Genomic DNA, 19,325 nt, shown 5'->3' with positions numbered 1-19,325 from the left:
AGATCAGGTTCTCTCCACCCAACCCTGTTTAACCGAATGGGGGTTTTATTTGGAATTTTTGCCTGGAGGGATAGTTCAGGTAGAAAAATGAAAGCCTGCAAAAGCAAAATTCTGTTTTGTGTTAGTTTCTTTCTTTAGTAAGGAAGTGAACACCGCGCAGGACAGTGGCCTCCATGATCACAACCTTTACGCTTCCATCTGCAGTGACTGTTTTGAACGATAATGGAACGAATAACTGTGAGGGATTGGTTTCACCGTTTCTTTTCCCACTTCCTCGTACCCTGTAAGAATCTGCCCAAAGTGAATACAGAATTCTTTCATCATGAATTATGTGAAGTACGATTAATTCTGATAGACTCTTTCGCCCAACAGCATATTTTGAGCGTCTACCATGTGGACACCTACCAGGCGCTCTTCCAGATAATGAGGAAATAGTGGTGAAGTCGATGGATGCAGTCCAGCCTCTCATAAAGTTTACATTTAAATGAGGAGCACAGGCAGTAAATAGGTAAGCATAAAAAGAATCAGAAAATATACCAAAATAATATAATAGAAGGTTGCTAGGGGGAAGGAGAGATTTTACATAGTGTGGTTAAAGAGGGTAAGATTCGGAATGGGATCTAAATGGCAAGAAGGAGCCAGTCATGTAAGTAACTGGGAAACAGCATTCCAGGCGGAGGAAATAGCAAGTCCAAAGGCCCTAGGGTAGGAATAAGAGGAGCATGTTTGAGGATCAGAAGGCCGTGAGGCTGTGAGGTGAGCTAACATCAGTGAAATCGAGTCTACGGAGTAGCCAGTAGGGATCAGACCATATAAAACCTTGTAGGCCGTCAGAAGAAATGTGAATTTTAGTATGAATGCAACTAGGCGTGATCGAAACAGGAAATACGTTAGTGACATGATTTAGAGTCTGTAAATTTGTGATTTACTCAAAACATCCTGGCTGGATGATCCTCAGGATTGAAGGCCACGGAGTAGAAGCCACAGTGCGATAGGTGACCCCCTATCTGGCTCTGGTATAAATTTTTGTATAATCCTCCCTCCTTCTGTGCAGGCGGAGTCTGATTAGGTTCTTTCATGGGAAAGGTGAAGGGATTTTGTTGCGGAACCAAGGTCCCCATTGAGATAGACTCCGGTTACTCAAAAGGGAGACTTGGACGGGTCTGACTTCATCAGGCGAGCGCTCAAAGGACAGCCTTTCCCGCTGGCCTAAGGAAGCGAGCTTTCCTGTTGTCAGCGGAGGGCTCAGGTGGCGAGGATCGAGGCACAGCCTCTGGAAGCAGGGAGTGACCCCAGGCCACCTACAGTGGGCACCTCCGTAGTTGAGCCCCCGGGGAACTGAATTCAGCCAGTGGGTGATCTGAGAACAGGGCCCTGGCTTCTGTGGGATTCGAGGCCCCAGCTGCCACCTCGATTTCCATCTAACGAGATCCTAAGCAGCAGACTCACGTAACCCGGGCCTAGAATTCCTGACCTGGGGAATTATGAAGTCATAAACTCATGCTTTTTTAAGCCACTAAGTTAATGGTAGTTTGTACAACAGTCACATAAAACAAATACGCAAGGAAATTCATTAGAGGACAAGGAAGCTTGGCAGAGGAGGAGGGTGCGATGGCGTAGGAAGTAGAGCAGATTTGGCCGGAGGCGGATTGGTGGCGGTGAAGGTGAAGAGAAGACCATTGGTTTCCAATATACTTGGGACAAAATGTGGAGAAGCGGGGAATAGGTGCCATTTATTGAAATGAAGTCTGAGGGAAGAACAGGTTGGCAGACGGGGAGGGAGCAGCTGGGCACACACCTGAGGTGGGAACGTCCGCAGGCTCCTAAGTGCTCACGTGGGTCTGGTCCCGAGGGCAGAGGGCAGGTTACATATAAGATGGGTAGGTAGCGACAGGTAGGTGACACCGCAAACCAGAGGAATGGGTGTGATGGTTTCAAGAGTAAATGGAGGCAGGAGGAAGGGGGCGCGCACCCCGGGCGTCCGGCCACAGGTCACACCGACGGTTAGGACGAGCCGGTGAGCCACGCACACTACGCTCTAACCGTGTCCAGCATCTTTCCACTTTCCGCAGGATGACACCATCTCCCGAGCTTCGGTGGACTCTTCAAGGTCGCAGACTGTGCAGAATTCTCGCCCCAGGGGAGCGCTTCAAGCGCAGCGTGTTTGCATCGAAGCCCACGTCCTCAGCTCCAGCCCCGGTGAGAACACACGGTTCCGTGTGCTGCGGGACGTGCCCGGGCCGGCCCGGACCTGGTGTCCTCAGGACGCGGGAGAGCCCGTGGAGATGCTCTCCCCGCCACGAAGGCCAGCCCCGGCAGCTGGGGGAGGCCTTGCTGCCCTCCTCGGCCCACGGCCCGGCCCACGCGCCACGGCCTCCCGCGGGCAGCTGGGGAGGTTTGCGGCCTTGAGACCACGTTTGGCCTTTCGGGCGCCGAAGCCGCGGCCACGCTCATCCGAGCCCTTTTGATTACGGGCTGCCCTGGTGACTCCTGAGCCCGAGCCACTCGTTCGGGTCCGTGCAGACGGTTCTCTGCGAATGTCAGCTCCTCCCGCTCACGAGCCAGCGTGTCTCCGGGCAAAGGCCTAGAGGGCAGCCGGCGGCTCGGTGCCGGGCGGGGTCCCGCAGGCCAGGCCCCTCGCCAAGGCCCACGCGCGTCCTCCAGGCTGTCCTCGCAGTCCTCTGACATTGCCCCGTTCGGCAGAAGGAGCGACGTTCACAGACGTCAAGCTCACATATGGCAGGACTGAAACCTGAGCCAGTCTGAGTCCAAACTCTGCAATGCCCAAATCTCCCCTGTGGTGTTTGCCAGAGAAATTATTTCTGAGAAGTAGAATTGCTCGTCCCTGCAGGGGAAAATCGGGGTGACCTCTGACGGCAGCTGCTGCTCGGTAAGCGCTTCGCCCTCCCCTCTGCAGGGCGCCAAGAAGAAAGGGCGGGAAGGTGGGCTCTGAGTTGGCGCCCCTACGAACACATTTATTTTGCCATTTCTTAGTTTGTGAACCTAGAGTAGTCATAATTTAACACGTAATTAGTAACAGTGGTTGCGCTAATTATTGATAACAAAACTTCCTTCTGTGCTTCTGGTATACCCACAAGCTGACACCTGAAGCTGAATCATACTCTGACCATTAGCCAGCTAGGAGAGGTTTCTCGGGATAATCTTCCATTTTAATCCGGTAGATTTGTTTTTTGAGTCTAATAGCTATTCTGTTTGTTAACTGCTATCGATGCACCCGAACTACCTGCTGTGAAAGCAGTCATTGTCTCTAATAATATTTCCCTCAATAGCACAATTTTAATATCAAAAGATCATTTCGTTGTTTAGGTGATTCCCAAGAACAGTAAACGCTTCATGTAGGTCTTGGACGGTCCATCTCAGACAGCGCTTAGTGGTCGCCCTTGGTGTGATGAAAGGATGAGACCGGTCCCTGCGCCCTCGACGAGATTTCAAATCATTAGGGGTGATGGCGTGAGCGTGGGTGAGACAGGTTTGTAGAAACGCGAACATCTTCATGGCAAGAGGAGCTGGGAAAGGTGGCAGAGCAGCACCTGAGCAGAGGCAGACGAAACAGCACTACACAGGCCGAGGAGGACGTTGGAGCGTCGGCCCACGCTCCGGGAGCCGGAGTGGGAGGAAAGGGCTTAGGGACAGCGTGGTGGAAGGCGGGGGCTGGGTGATGACTGGGGGCGTTATCCCTGGAGCAGGAGGGAGTGGGGCCAGGCAGAGGGCACCCAGCAAGCAGGATTTATCCACTGGAGGCGCCAATAAAAACCTAACAAAGCAGCAAGTCGTAACAGGAGGCGAGAGAACAAAAAATATTTCCAGAATGCTCTGTTCCAAGGATTAATTAAGGCCAACGATGAATTAATGTCAGGTAAGTCGGCGCTTAGGTACCTCTGGAGCTCGCTTCCAGGATTAAGAACGTGAGAAATGTCACCCTTAGAGTTGAGTTGGACACGTCGCTCCGTCTTGATAGTATCACCCTGAAAATCACCTCCCGAGCTGGGTATGGGCTCATGACCAGGGGATGGTTCAGTCTAACTCGGAGCTAACTGAGCTTTGCAACTACTTCACATAAGACGCGCATGTTTGCAGGCTCACGTTTTATAGGAAGGAAATGCGACCCATGAATGTGAACACGGATGTAGCCCTTGCTACTGGCAGCAAACTCACTTGTTTTTCTAGAACTTTACAGACTGGCACCTTCTCCATGGTCTGCGAGGCAGGCCGTGGGGTCGAGGGAGCCTGGGACTCGGCCGTCTGCCCTCAGCTGGCAGTCCCTTCGCTGACTAGGGGTCATTACAGAGTGTCTGAGCCATGGGGCCCCAGGCTCACTCAGTGGAGCATCAGACTCTTGGTTTGGGCTCAGATCATGGCCTCAGGGGCTTGTGAGGTGGAGCCGAGTGGGGCCTGGCGCCCAGGGCAGACTCAGCCTCAGATTCTCTCCCCTGCCCACCCCCCCCACTATCTGCTCTCTCTCAAATTAATAAATAAATAAATACATCTTTAAAGTCTCTGTGCCTCAGTTTCCTCATCTGTGAAATGAGGGAATCGTATACGTAACCTGAAGTTTCTGCGTCTTCCCATTTTTCTACTTCCCCCCATTAGTCCTCAGGACGACACGTCCTTCTTTTCCAAGACCGACATTTCCACGCTTGTTTCTATTATCTTTCTGCTTCTACCTGACACTTAGCCACTCATTTCCTTCTCTCTCTCTCTCTTTCTCAAAACGTCACGTATCTGTTTTACAGTTTCCTTCCTGAGCGTAACACAAAACTGACGTCCTCCTTGTCCGCGAGGGCTCTCCGCCTCTGGGCACACCACGCTCTGCTCTTTTCTTCTTTGCTTCCTCAGCGTCTCAGGAAATCATTCCAATTAGCTGTTTCCCTCCCTACTGCTCACATCTTCCCTCTCCCAGGCCTGGCTCTGCCCCACCTCCCACGTCTTACGGGAGGGCGCCCATGAGAAAGGAGCCTTCCCTTAGCCACGGTCCCCCTTGACCCTTCTACCGCGCGGCTTGTTCCAACTCATCCTCCATCCTGAAAAAGGTCTCATTTAGCCCTCAGAACACCCCATGCCCGTGGTTCTCCACCCACTTTGATAAACTTTTCTCATCTTCTTTCTTGTCAATAGTTCCCAAGAATCTATTTATGTCTTGGTTCTTTCAACTTTCTTCTCTCTATGTGACCATTTCTACATTCAAGACGCTAATTTCTGGGTTTATATATACATAGCCCTCAAAGTTTTCCACTCCATTTGCAAATGCCTACTAAAAACCCCGTGCAACACAAAGATAAACTCAAAATGGATGAAAGATCTCAATGTGAGACAGGATTCCATCAAAATCCTAGAGGAGAACACAGTCAACATCCTTTTTGAACTCGGCCACAGTAACTTCTTGCAAGATACATCCACGAAGGCAAAAGAAACAAAAGCAAAAATGAACTATTGGGACTTCATCAAGATAAGAAGCTTCTGCACAGCAAAAGGATACAGTCAACAAAACTCAAAGACAACCTACAGAATGGGAGAAGATATTCACAAATGACCTATCAGATAAAGGGCTAGTATCGAAGATCTGTAAAGAACTTATTCAACTCAACAGCACAGAAACCAACAATCCAATCATGAAATGGGCAGAAGACATGAAGAGAAATCTCACAGAGGAAGACATGGACATGGCCAACAAGCACATGAGAAAATGCTCCGCATCACTGGCCATCAGGGAAATACAAATCAAAACCACAATGAGATCCCACCTCACACCAGTGAGAATGGGGAAAACTAACAAGGCAGGAAACCACAAATGTTGGAGAGGATGCGGAGAGAGGGGAACCCTCTTACACTGTTGGTGGGAATGTGAACTGGTGCAGCCACTCTGGAAAACTGCGTGGAGGTTCCTCAAAGAGTTAAAAATAGACCTGCCCTACGACCCAGCAATTGCACTGTTGGGGATTTACCCCAAAGATTCAGATGCAATGAAACGCCGGGACACCTGCACCCCGATGTTTCTAGCAGCAATGGCCACAATAGCCAAACTGTGGAAGGAGCCTCGGTGTCCATGGACAGATGATGGATAAAGAAGCTGTGGTCTCTGTATACAATGGAATATTCCTCAGCCATTAGAAACGACAAACACCCACCATTTGCTTCAACATGGATGGACCTGGAGGGTATGATGCTGAGTGAAGTAAGTCAATCGGAGAAGGACAAACAGTATATGGTCTCATTCATTTGGGGAATATAAAAAATAGTGCAAGGGAATAAAGGGGAAAGGAGAAAAAATGAGTGGGAAATATCAGAGAGGGAGACAGATCATGAGAGACTCTTAACTCTGGGAAACGAACTAGGGGGGTGGAAGGGGAGGTGGGCGGGGGGTGGGGGTGACTGGGTGGCGGGCACTGAGGGGGGCACTTGACGGGATGAGCACTGGGTGTTATTCTATACGTTGGCAAATTGAACACCAATAAAAAATAAATTTATAAAAAAATTAAAAAAAATAAAAACCCATGCATAGGCTCTGAGCAGCCATCCCGAGATATCTAAAATCAAATTTGTTAATTTCTTCAATGAACCTAAAAGTTCTTGGCATCACCATCTATCTAGCTGGATCGGCAAAAATCCCAGACTTGCCCTAACGCCTCATGGCCCTTAAATCCTCACACCTGATTACTCACCACCTTCTGCCTGTACATTATCTTGAGTCTAAATCCTATCACTTCATAACTAGTTTAGTTCTGCCCCTTGTCACTTGTCAGCACTTTGGTAGCAGACTCCTAAATGGTCTCCTATCCCCAGACTCTTGGAATGCCAATCAATCTGCACATTGTTATTTAAACAGTGCAAAACAAGGTAAAGGAAAAAAAAAAAGAAAGAAAGAAAAGAAAATCCACAGGCTCTTTTACTGCCTTGAGGGAAAAAAAAAAAGAAATGATTACAAACTTTTTGTGCTTTCATTTTATGAATATTTGCATTCACTTTCTCCATAAATGTGGTGTTTACCTCTTAGGATTGAGCCATGTTGCACAAATCTCTAGTGTTTGAAGGGTGCTGCATACAGCTACAGTCCCCTTTTGGGGTGTATATTCAATTATGTTTCTAAGGAGGTGATTTTTTAGGGAGACAGACTTTGGGGTTTGAATGACCATAGTCCGAACTTCAGTCTGCTAGACGAACATCAACTTTCTCAAATCTCATAGTAATAACCAACATTTACTGAGCATATTCTCTGAGATAGGTACGATTTTAAAGTGCTATTTATTTTTTAATAAAAACTTTAAACAATTCTCTAAAAGAGAGTTATTAATATTCCATTTTTCTGGCAAGGTAAGAAGCTTAAAGAGAGTAAGTAGTGTAAGATCACCCAGCTTGGAAATGGAAGAGCTGGGATTTGAACAAAGGCAGTTAAGCCCAGAATCTGTGCTTTACTCACCTCCATATGCTGCCCTCACAGCAAGGGCATATAGAGTAAGTGTGTACTGCGGAGCAGGTGGAATCCAACACATACCACCTACCTACTGGCCTCCATGTGAAAAACCAAACGTTATTATGTTTTAAAATTTTTAATGGTTTTCACAGATGTACATTTTGTCTAGAACCCAGAGAGAATCTCAAAGCTTCCTGGCAAGTTTCATTTTTTCATTCTCCAAAAGAATTCACAACAGTGCCTTGCTTGCACATCATCAGTCCTAGAACAAATGTTTATTCTGAGGAAGCTAAATTTTATTCAGTGCAAATAAAAATAAACCTTTACCCATTCACTCGGTCAATAAACATGATACATTTTATATCTGCAAGTGATAGGTGAATAGATGGATAAACAAAGGCTTTGAAATCCGTTCCCCTCTTCCCACTGTTTGTAAGATAGCACCTTTCCCTAGATGTCAAGTCACTGATTCTTAGGATTCATGCACCCATGGAGTTAGGCAAGATCCAAATGAAATTATACAAAATGACTCTTGATACTGCTTTAAAAAGGATGGCAAGCAGTGTCAAGAGGAAAAGGTGGACGTGCATAAGATTTGGAAACAAAGGGCAATTTCTTTCCAGGTCCAAACATCTTGACAAAGAGTATAAATATTTTTTCCCTGTATTTCTAAGTTCTTGGCACATTTTCCAATGAAATTGAATGCATTTCATTCCACTGTTGCTTTGAGATGTGGTTGTATCTTGGGGCCAATGTTTAATAAAAAGTGGGTTAAATATCTGGCTTGTTTAATAGGATCAATCATATTTCCTCATATAAGTTTGTTTTCCCCCTCTATTCTAGTATTTTCTATCAGGAAGGGATACTTTGAGTTTCTTTCTGTTTGTGTATAATTCTCTAATGTTAAAGCAAACTTTTGAAGAAAAAACTTCACTAAATTTCAAGTACATATTAAGCATTTTCTAAATTAAAGAATATTTGGCCAAATTCCCATGAATAGGAGAATTGGAAGATTAGATAATTAGGGAAAATAGTTACTGAAACATTTTGCTTAAAGTGCTGCAATGCTCCCAATCTGTCATTGCAAATGGATTACTGCATACAAAGAATCAAGGGAACAGATAAATAAAAGAAAGAAAATTTGGTTGATACATTGTGCAAGACCGCAGACAAAGGGCAAGTCAGCATGGATTACTGCAACAACATCGATCTCATGAGAATGGTGGAAACCATCAGTTCTCTAACACCAAGAGTAAAACAATAAAATTTTGGTCTACATTTTAGAAAAAGATTTTCAGAGAAGACCAAAATGTGGAATCTCTTTCTGGGGGAACTCATGGAAAAGGATGGAAGTCTAGTTTTCAGAAAGAGATCAAGTACATCTCCTGTCTTGAATTAGGAGACACATTAGATAAATCCTCTCTGACACAGAGAGCTTCAGAAGTCTCCCACTTAATAAACCAGATGCCATTTTAAGGTTCCTATCGACGTTGGCCGCTGGAGCATGCGTGATGGACGTGCAATCGTGGAAACAATAAATACACATGGAGGTCTGTATTAGACGGTCTTCAGCTGCTAGCCCACTGCTCTTTGCACACAGTTCTTGTTCTTTTTAGGACAATGGAGTGTGACTTTTTTTTTTTGTCTTAGGTTCCCGAGAAAAGCTATGCATGCACAACATTTTGCAAATAATTTTAGAAAGGTCATAAAATCTGTGAATCTGCTTTGAAGAATGTAGTCTTCCTGACTCTGAACCCTAGTCTTTTTGTGAAAAGACGTACATCCTGTTCCAGGGCATCCTTAATGTGGCCCACCTTGCTGGAACTCTGATCATCTGTCCTGTTAGTATTTGAAAACACACCGCGGGTGTAGAATTCAGTTTGAGTCCTCACGTGAACGCATGGACTTTCAAACTATTATATCAGTAATTCTTACAATAGCTCTCAGAAATAGCATCAAGTATTTTTACATGGTTTACTTCATTTAAGTCTCACAATAAACATCTGAATTGTGACTGTTTTAGATATGAAAAATTTAAGTCTTGGGAGAGTAATTCACTTTTTGTTGTTCAAATTCACAAAGTAAGTGGCTGAAAATTACAGATTTTTTAACCCAAGTTATTTGACTCTACCCACAGATTCCCCATGTTCTCTAATAGATGAATATCATGGTTGCAAACTTATATTTAGAGTCCTATGTCTGTCCTTAGAATACTTTATCACTGACATTTCTTGCAATTGCCCAATCCTTCAAATCTTTTTGAATTCTAGGCAAGACTTCTGTAATAAGCACCTTTGTGCGCAATTCTCATCTTTTATGTTTAAATGCTAGTTCCCGAACCCTACATAAATTTTCCTACCCAGATAATCCCTATTCACATTAGTTAACTATCATTCACAGTATTATTTGTAACAAGAGAAGTCTTCCCATTTGATTAGAATGGTCCGCCAGACATAACTATCTATTGTGAGCTGATTTGGGGAATCTTAAGGCACCTGTTAATTCACTACACCCTCCATATTTAACTCTTAGTGGAAGGGAAGGTCTCTAGACCTATAGATGTCCTGATGAAAAAAAAAAAAAGGTTAACTCAGTACAGCAATTTCCGTTCCTGATTCTCTGAATCAGTGAAGAATAAGCCTCGTAAGTTATGTGCTGCCTATTTATTTAATCAACGATCCAATCATTTACTTACGTATTGAAATGCTCAGAGAAGATCAAGTTGGTAGAAGTGCCTGTGATCGTTGTGAGTCCACCAATGGTAGAAGAGTAAGCGATACACAAGCACATAAGTTTACACATCATGTGGTCCTTCTTTGTTCGGTACTTGGTTCCTGTGTCTGAGTTCTGTTCAACAAGAAAAAAGTTTACACATCATGTGGTCCTTTGCTTAATATTTGGCTTCATGCCACCAACATTTCATCATTTTCAAGTCATCTTTACAAAAGAGAAAATGGCGGCCTTCGTTACCTTCTTCTCAATTAAACCACGGCCCTACCTCACCTCCATTTTCACAAACTACGCAAAAGAGTCGTCTACATTCACTGACTCTGTTCCTTTAACCACTCCAATCTGGCTTCCGTCCCTTCAGGCCACCCCAACCGCACTTGCTTTGATTATCAATGTACTACTAAACCCAACACATACTTCTCAGTCTCAGTCTTGTAGACCTCTTGACAGTACCCAGAAGAGTTAACCACTTCTTCCTGCTGTAAAACTCTTCTTGGGGCTTCTGTGATATCTCACTCTTCTGGTTTTTCTCCCACATCTCTGCTTGTTTCTCTATTTACCTTGCCAATTCATTTTCATTTATCCTTCCTGAAAACTGGAGTTTCATGAAACTCTGTCACGGCTACCTCTTTTTTCTGAAGTATTTACCCTTAGGAAATCTCATATATTTTCACTGATTTAATGCCTGTAGATACACCATACCATCAATTCTGGTCTTCAGCCCAGACTTCTCCTTTTAGACCTATATATCCAATTGACTATTTAACATAACTTGAATATCTTAAATAAAACTCCACTCCCAAAATGTTCAAGACCAAACCCACTATTTTCTTCCTCAAATGTAGTTCTTCTTTAGGATCACCTATATAAGCTAATAGCATCATCATCATTATAATTACAAACACAGTGTGCTCCGTATATAATAAACACTATTCTAAGTTCAAAGTAAATAAACAATTTAATCCATGTTATTCTTACAGTGGAATGAGGTTAGCGCTGTATTTATCACATTTTACACATGAAAACATGAGACAGAGTAAAGTTCAGGGGCTTGCCCAAGGTCACAGAGTCTGGAAATGGCAGACTTGGATTTTGAAACCATGTAGTCTTGCTTTAGAATTCATACCCTCAGCCACTATACTATATTGCTTGTCCTCCCTGAGAGCATTCTCTTCCTTCCCACCAAATTGGGTCAATTTTATCTATATAAATGTGTCTGGACTATTTCATGTTCATCTCCATCGCTATCACTTTGGAATAAATCAACATCACCTCTGATTTGGGTTACTGTAATAGCCTCCTTATATTTCTTCATGTATCAATTCTTGTCTATTTATGATCTGTCCTTATTTAAAAATATACAAATAGAAGAATCACCCTGTTTCATACAGAGAGGTATGCTGTCTGTGATATATACACTGAAGGATCTTTTTAAGAAATCATGGAAAGGAAGTATTTATTTATTTTTTTTTTATATTTTTTTTTGGAAAGGAAGTATTTAGTACTCACTGAAAGCCATCATGGATGTGGGAATGACCTAGCATAGTAGGGTCAGGTGCATTGGATTATAATTTGCCTTTTATGTTCTAATTAATTTAAAAGTTAGCTCCCTGGGGTGTCTACTCTTCACCCCAAACAAATTAATTTATAAATATCTTGTTTGTCTTATATTTTATACATGGGAATGTTTTATATTTTCCATGGTAACAGTTTCCATTGAAAACTTGAAAAACAAATGGTATGTAAATAAAATAGCAAAATAAGTTTAAAAATTCTTATAGTGTAGTACTAAGTGGCAACTGAAATTTGGGGCTTAAATATTAACTATTTTACTGTAGAAAAAAGCAACAGAAACCAGGAAGTGATATATAATTTGGATATTATTAAACTGAACATAAGAATGGGAACTTAAAGATGTAATGTACATTCTCACCACACTTAAACTTTCTTAATTGCAAATATATGCATATGCATATATATGTGTATATAAAACATAATGATTAAAAGGTATGGGTAGATACAAAATTAAAGAATCAAAATAAGAAAATACTAATATATTTGCCATGCTTTATCCTTTGTGGATTTCTCATACTTTTTCCTATGTATAGACCTTTAAGACATATATTAGGTGATATTTATGCAAATATTACAATTTAGAAACACATTAAAAGTTCAGGGTGAATTTAAATTCTGCAGTAAATTGTAATGCTAATATACCATAATACATGTTGAGGAGTAAGTGCAGGCGTTGGGAGGTGGGATCGAGGGCAATGTCTGTATTATCTTGCCAGTAAACATGAACGCCTTCTGGTCAGCTCTATTACGGTTTTTCGCTTAGGGCATGTGATTGCTGGGCTGGTTGAAGAGATGATGCTGTAGTAAGGGGTAAAGACCGAGGACCAGAGAGACAGTTGGGAAGGTCAATGGCAGAATAATAGAGCTCTTAGGAAAGCCTGAGATGAGCCGTTAATTGAGCCAACTATTAGTACAGAAACTACAAAAACAAAGGAAGGGTGGATCATCAACAGATTAGTCTTTTGCCTAAGACACTAGTTTCAACCTGAGACCAAGAGTTTGACCTAGGCCCAAAGGGATCTGGAATAAATCATTTGGAAAGTTAAGAGCATGTGTTTGCAGATATCAGGACAACAGAATAAACACGACATTTTTCCATAAGTGGAGGAGGAATTTGGTGTTTGTGTGTGTGTGTGTCTGTGTGTGTGCATGTGTGTGGTATATCTTTTCCCAAGAGTTTTGGAGAGAAAAAAAGATTCCTACCCAAGAAGGGAGGAGAAGCAAAACATCTAGAGGAATGAAGCTGTTGGGGATGAGGCAGTCGGGGATGGCATGGCTAGAGGGAACCTCCTGTGCTAAGGTGACCGAAGGGCATTGCCATGGACACACTGTGAATGGGAAAATGCTTGTTTTATACTGTTTCACAACAGAGGACTTATGTGAAATTAAATATACACAAGGATGTAGTTTTTATGATAAAAATATGTCCACACACATAAAATGCCCAGGAATAGACTAAACTGAAATATGTCAAAATATTAACAATGGGATTGGGGATATCTTCTGCCTTCTTGATACTTTTTGTATCTTCTACAACCATAAAAAGTCTTTCCAATATATGAAAGAATTGTAGACCCCTTAGTGCAGAAAGTATTCAGAAATTAATGTGGTACGAAGAACAGGGATGCCTCACTATTGCTACCTGGTGGTTAGGGGTGCAGACCCAGGGGCTTACTCAACACTCCATCCGTGAACCGCGGGGGCTAAGCCCGGGGTCTCCAACGCTGTACAAGACAACTCACTGGGGGGACAGTGGCATGAAACCGTTAGGGTTTCTATTTATGGTTGAATAATAATGTGAGACGACTTGTAAGAAATATCACTAATCATTTTCTGCTTGCCAAAAAGCCAGGTTAAAATCTAGCTCTTTTTGGATATTTACTTGCATTAGATCCATCTGGTATCACATATTGATTTCTCAGTTGTAGGCATTATGGTTAGATTTCCACTGTTAGATGATGAGGATTTAGCTTTCGTTGATACACTCGACCACCCAACACACTTAAACTTCATGTCCCCATCCTCCTCCTATTACAGCTACGTGATAATCCTACTTAGAGCGGAGTTCAACATTTAGAATGTTGTCGAGTAGAAATCCGTGAACTTCTGAGAAATATGACCTATATTATTTTTCCTGTTCCGTACTCCTGCTCTACCCCTCCTGGCTTGCTTGGTAAGTTTCGCTTGGTTTTCTGAATAACCACTAAATGACTCCAAACATTCCATGGTTGTTTAAATCTTCTCTCAGAACAATCAAGTAAGATACTTAATCTACATCAAATATTCTACCCATTTCATTGTCTTAGAGCCTGTCTTCCAGGACGTTCCTAACCTGTCCTAACTCCGAGCATTTTTCTCTCTGGATCTGCAAAGATTTATCTCAACTTCAGTCAGTCTTCCTACTTCATTGATAGCTTGGTTGGATATTGATTTCAAGTTTGAAAATAAACATCATGCCAAATGTTGAAGGCATCCTTTTCCGATTGTTTGAGTTTCCTGTGTTGCTATAGAGAAGTCTTTAAGCATTCATATTTTTTATCTTTTTTAATGAATCAGTGTTGTCATTTTTCTGAAAATTTTTAGGATTTTCTCTTTTCTCATAATATTCTGAACTATCAATAACCTTCTCAATGTGTGTTTCAACTCTTGGCTGGCACCCAGTGGGATTACATTCTTACACTATGGAAATTTCCTTCAATTTTTGATGTAGTCTCCTCAGTTTCCTCTATTCTTTTTCTGAAATTTCCTATGATTCTCTTACTTTGTTTCTTGACATTTTTCTACTAGATTTTCCATTTACGATATATTTTTATATCTTTTTAACTACATTTTATATATTTATTTTATTTATATTCATATTTCATTTTTTGTCTTCTTGGTCCTCTTTTAAAGAATGCCACTCATGGATAAATTCCTAGAGTCACACATTGTACCAACACTGAATCATGATGAAATAGAAAATGTGAACAGACAGATTACTAGTAAGGAGATTGAGTCAGTAATCCAAAGTCTCTCAACCAAAAAAGTCCAGGACTAAATGGCTTCATTGATAAATTCTACCAAACATTAAAAGAATAATCAATGCCAATCTTTCTCAAATTTCCAAAAAATAGAAGAGGAGAGAATCTTCCAAACTCATTTTACTAGGCCAGCATTACCCTAATACCAAGACCATTCAAGGACACTACAAAAAAAAAAAGATAATTACACATCACTATCCAAGATGAACATAGATGCAAAAATCCTCAACAAAATTGTAGCAAGCCAAATTAAAGAATACGTTAAAAAAATCATATACCATTATTAGGTAAAATTTATAAAAATAATATGATCATATCAATAAATGTAGAAAACATGTTTAACAAAATTCAACATCAATTCATGATAAAGTGGGTACAGAGGAAATATATCTCAACATCAAAAAGACCATATATGACAAGCCCACGGTTAACATCATACTCAAAGATAAAAAGCTTAAAGTCTTTCTCCTAAGATCAGGAACAAACAAGGTTGCCTGCTCTCACCATTTCTATTCAATATAGTATTGGAAATCCCAGCCAGGGGGATCCCTGGGTGGCGCAGCGGTTTGGCGCCTGCCTTTGGCCCAGGGCGCGATCCTGGAGACCCGGGATCGAATCCCACATCAGGCTCCTGGTGCATGGAGCCTGCTTCTCCCTCTGCCTGTGTCTCTGCCTCTCTCTCTCTCTCTCTGTGACTATCATAAATAAAAATTAAAAAAAAAAAAAAAGGAAATCCCAGCCAGAACAATTAAGTAAGGGAGAAAAAGCCATCCAAAATCAAAAAGAAGTAAAACTGTCACCATTTGTAGATGAAATGTTATTATATATAGAAAACCTTAAAGACTTCATCAAAACACTGTTAGAACTAATAAAAAAATTCAGCAACACTGCAGGATACAAAATCCATGTGCAAAAATCTGTTGCATTTCTATACACTAAAATGAAATGTCAGAAAGAGAAACAAAGAAAACTACATCATTTATAATTGCCCACAAAAATAAAATATCTAGAAATAAATTAAACCAAGGATGGGAAATATCTGTATATTGAAGACTATATATTGTTAAAATTGATACTACTCAAAACTATCTTTAGGACCCAAACTACCCAAAACAATCTACAGTTTTGATGAAAATTTGATATCAAAATTCCAATGACATTTTTCAAAAACAAGAGCAAACAATCCTAAAATTGTATGGAACCACACACAAAAAAAAAAAAAAAAACCTGAATAGTCACAGTAATCTTGAGAAAGAACAAAACTGGAGGCATCATGCTGCCTGATTTCAAACTATATTAAAAATCTACAGCAATTAAAATAGTATGCTATTTGCATACAAATAGACACAGATCAGTGTAACAGAATAGAGAGCCCCAAAATAAACCCACATAGATATAGCCAATTAATTTATGACAAAGGAGCCAAGAATATATAATGTGGAAAGGACAGACTCTCCAATAAATGGTGTTGGAAAAACTGGACAGCCACATGCAAAACAATAAAATTTTACCACAATCTTACAGCATACACAAAAATTAATTCCAAATAGATTAAAAACTTGAACATAAGACCTGAAACCATAAAACTCCTAGAAGAAAACATAGATGGTTAGTTATTTGACATAGGGCTTAGTGATAATTTCTTCAATCTGACACCAAAAGCAAAAACAACAAAAACAAAAATAAATAAGTAGGACTACATCATACTAAAAAGTTTCTGCACAGCAAAGGAAACCATAAAAAAAATGAAGACAACCTACTAAACGAGATAAAATATTTTCAAATTGTATTTCTGATAAAAGGCTATTTACCGAAACATATAAAGATTTCATACAGCTCAATAGCAAAAAACACCAATTTTATTTTTAAAATCAACAATTTGATTTTAAACTGGGCAGAAGGGGGCACCTGGGTGGCCCAGCGGTTGAGCATCTGCCTTTGGCTCAAGGCATGATCCTGGGGTCCTGGGATCGAGTCCTGCCTCAGGCTCCCCTCCTGTTTTTCCCTCTTCCTATGTCTCTTCCTCTCTCTCTCTCTCTCTCTCTCTCTGTGTGTGTGTCTCATGAATAAATAAATAAATTCTAAAAAAAAAAAAAAAGGGCAGGTCTGAACAGACATTTTCCCAAAGAAAACTTACAAATGGCCAATAGGCACATGAAAAGATGCTCCATATCATTAATTATCAGGGAAATACAAATCAAAACCACAATGAGCTATCACCTCATACCTTTTAGTATAACTATTATCAAAAAGACAAGAAATAATAAGTGTTGGTGAGGATGTGGAGAAGAAGGAACCCTTGTGCACTGACAGTGGGAACGTAAATTGGTGCAGCCACTATGGAAACCAGTATTCAAGATCCTCAAAAAATTAAAATAGAACTACAACATGACGTAGCAATTCTACTTTGGGGTATTTATCAAAAGAAAATGAAAACACTAACTCAAAAAGAAATATTATGCTTGTGTTCATTGCAACATTATTTGCCACAGCAATGATATGGGAACAACCTAAGTGTCCATTGGTGGGTAAATGGATAAAGAAATTGTGGTAAATGTACACAGTGGACTATTACTCAGCCACAAAAAAATGAACAAAATCTTGCCATTTGTGACAACACAGATGGAGATCAAGGGCATTGTGCTAACTGAAATAGGTCAGAGAAAGACAAATACATGATCTCTCTCACAAGTAGAATCTTTAAAAAAAAAAACCCCACAAATACAAAAACACACAAAAGAACAAGCTCATAGATGCAGAGAACAGATTAGTAGTTGCTGGAGGCAGCGGGTCAGATAAATACGTGAAGACGGTGTAAATTTATTAAAAAATTAAAATTAAAAAAATTAAAATTAAAAAAAGGAGTGTACAAGACAGCATATCGTATGCTACATTTGTTTGTAAAAAAAAAAAGCAAAAATAAAACAACATATCTATGTTATGAGAAATAAAAGGATATTCATATTCCATGAATGCAATTCCTTTGTTTTCCTCTGAATATATTAATGATAGTTTCCTTTCCTGTGTTTTCCTTCTTCTTGCATAGTCCCTGTTTCCTGCAGCTTTCTGCTTTCTTTTTGCTTCTTTGGAACTTTCATGCCCGAGGTTTTCTTCAGCTATCCAGGACCTTCTCGCTGTTTGCTTATATTTGAGACCATGAAAAGCTGTCTGGAAGCTCTGTACCCCTGCTTTGGGAGTTGTTGACTGTGGGCTTCGCTGCAGTACCTCTGACTGGGCCTCTTCTTTCTCTGAGAAAATCCAATTGTATATATTTTCACCTTTTCTTTTCTTTTTTTTATTTTCACCTTTCCTTTATGCTGATTATATTCCCCAGGAGAGGATCTCCTGACGTCCTGCCTGCTGACGCCTGGAAGGGACAGGCCTGGATCCTGGAACTAGTGGAGTAGAAGCAAGGTTTCCCCCATTCTGCAGGTAAACTGCCTCTCAACGCCCCCCCCTTCATCGTGAAACCCTCTGTGACCTGAACTGTGCCTGATTCTCCTTACTCTCTGCTTTACTGGTCTGAAGAGGACACTGGTGTTTGGTGGAAGAGAAGCAGTTGCATCTGTGTGGAGTTGAGGAAAAATCTGGGAATTCATCTGTTTTCATAAGCAGTTTTTTACCCCTGATTTTCAACATTTTAAAAACTTTGAAGGCTGCTGCTATGTAACCTGGATTGTTCATTGCCTCTCCTCACTGTTGATTTAGGATTCCACTTTTATGAGATAACTGAGTCATTTCATATCCATCCTTTTACTTTCCAGCTTCCAAAATGATTTTGCTGTCATCTCTTCTCTTGACATTTACATAATCATGACTTATGACTTAAAAGGTCTATTTGTTCCTGTTTTAATGGAGATTTAGGAGATACTGAAGGTAAATGGGTGTATTCAATCTAGCATCTTACTGGAAGATGCAACCTTTCTCTTACATTAAAAAATAGATTAATCTTAACTAATAATCATTGCACGGACTGACCTCCGTTCATGGTCTATATGTCAGCGGGTGATATAGGGAAAGATGGGGGGAGGAAAAGCTCAATAGTGTGAGGAGCGATTGACAGCGGGGCCCTATCTCCCTCTTTGCTCTCAGCATATTGAGTTTACATGTGCTTGGTTAAGTGAATAACAGTTACACTTTCTAGTTTTAATTAAAACAGCCCTCTCATAACGTGCATGTGGCTTTAAATGATTTCTATAGGAAATTATTCATGTAAAGAAAGCCCAGAATAAAGATAATACATAAGTGAACGGCAAGAAAATAGCAGGAGAGACCCTTCTCCTACTGTTGATATGAACTCATCATGAAGCTCTGGTAAGAATCTAGTCTGTAATAACCTGAAAAACTCAGAGCAGTTGGTAACAAAACTGAAGTTATCAATAAGACTCCTGGAAATATGATTTATATACACTGTAGTTAATAACGAATTATGCTGCATATTGTGAATTGGAATATTAGTTTACATAGTAATAGTATGATGAATAGAAAGGTCTTTAAAATTAAACACTTAAGACCTGAGGACTCTTTATAAAAATTCTATTTTTTCAGCAATATCAAAAATCATAATTAAA

At 40.9% G+C, this 19,325-nt stretch overlaps 1 protein-coding gene and 1 long non-coding RNA gene across 10 annotated transcripts in view; one reads left to right on the top strand and one right to left on the bottom strand.

Moving 5' to 3' along the window:
* LOC140598490 (solute carrier family 13 member 1-like) overlaps positions 1 to 19,325 on the bottom strand; it is a 106,763-nt gene that overhangs the window by 47,429 nt on the left and 40,009 nt on the right. For all 9 annotated transcript variants that reach the window (XM_072755159.1, XM_072755162.1, XM_072755165.1 and 6 more), the window contains exon 7: positions 10,125 to 10,276. In XM_072755159.1, the coding sequence (XP_072611260.1) occupies positions 10,125 to 10,276 (152 nt within the window). The remainder of the gene's footprint in view (positions 1 to 10,124; positions 10,277 to 19,325) is intronic.
* On the top strand, positions 126 to 6,509 carry LOC140598491 (uncharacterized). Its single transcript, XR_012000905.1, has 3 exons — positions 126 to 283; positions 373 to 508; positions 2,073 to 6,509. It is a non-coding gene; the product is annotated as an uncharacterized lncRNA (long non-coding RNA).

This window comes from Vulpes vulpes, chromosome 4, assembly GCF_048418805.1.
Source record: "Vulpes vulpes isolate BD-2025 chromosome 4, VulVul3, whole genome shotgun sequence".
NCBI lineage: Eukaryota > Metazoa > Chordata > Mammalia > Carnivora > Canidae > Vulpes > Vulpes vulpes.
This window is presented reverse-complemented; position numbering and strand designations above follow the sequence as displayed.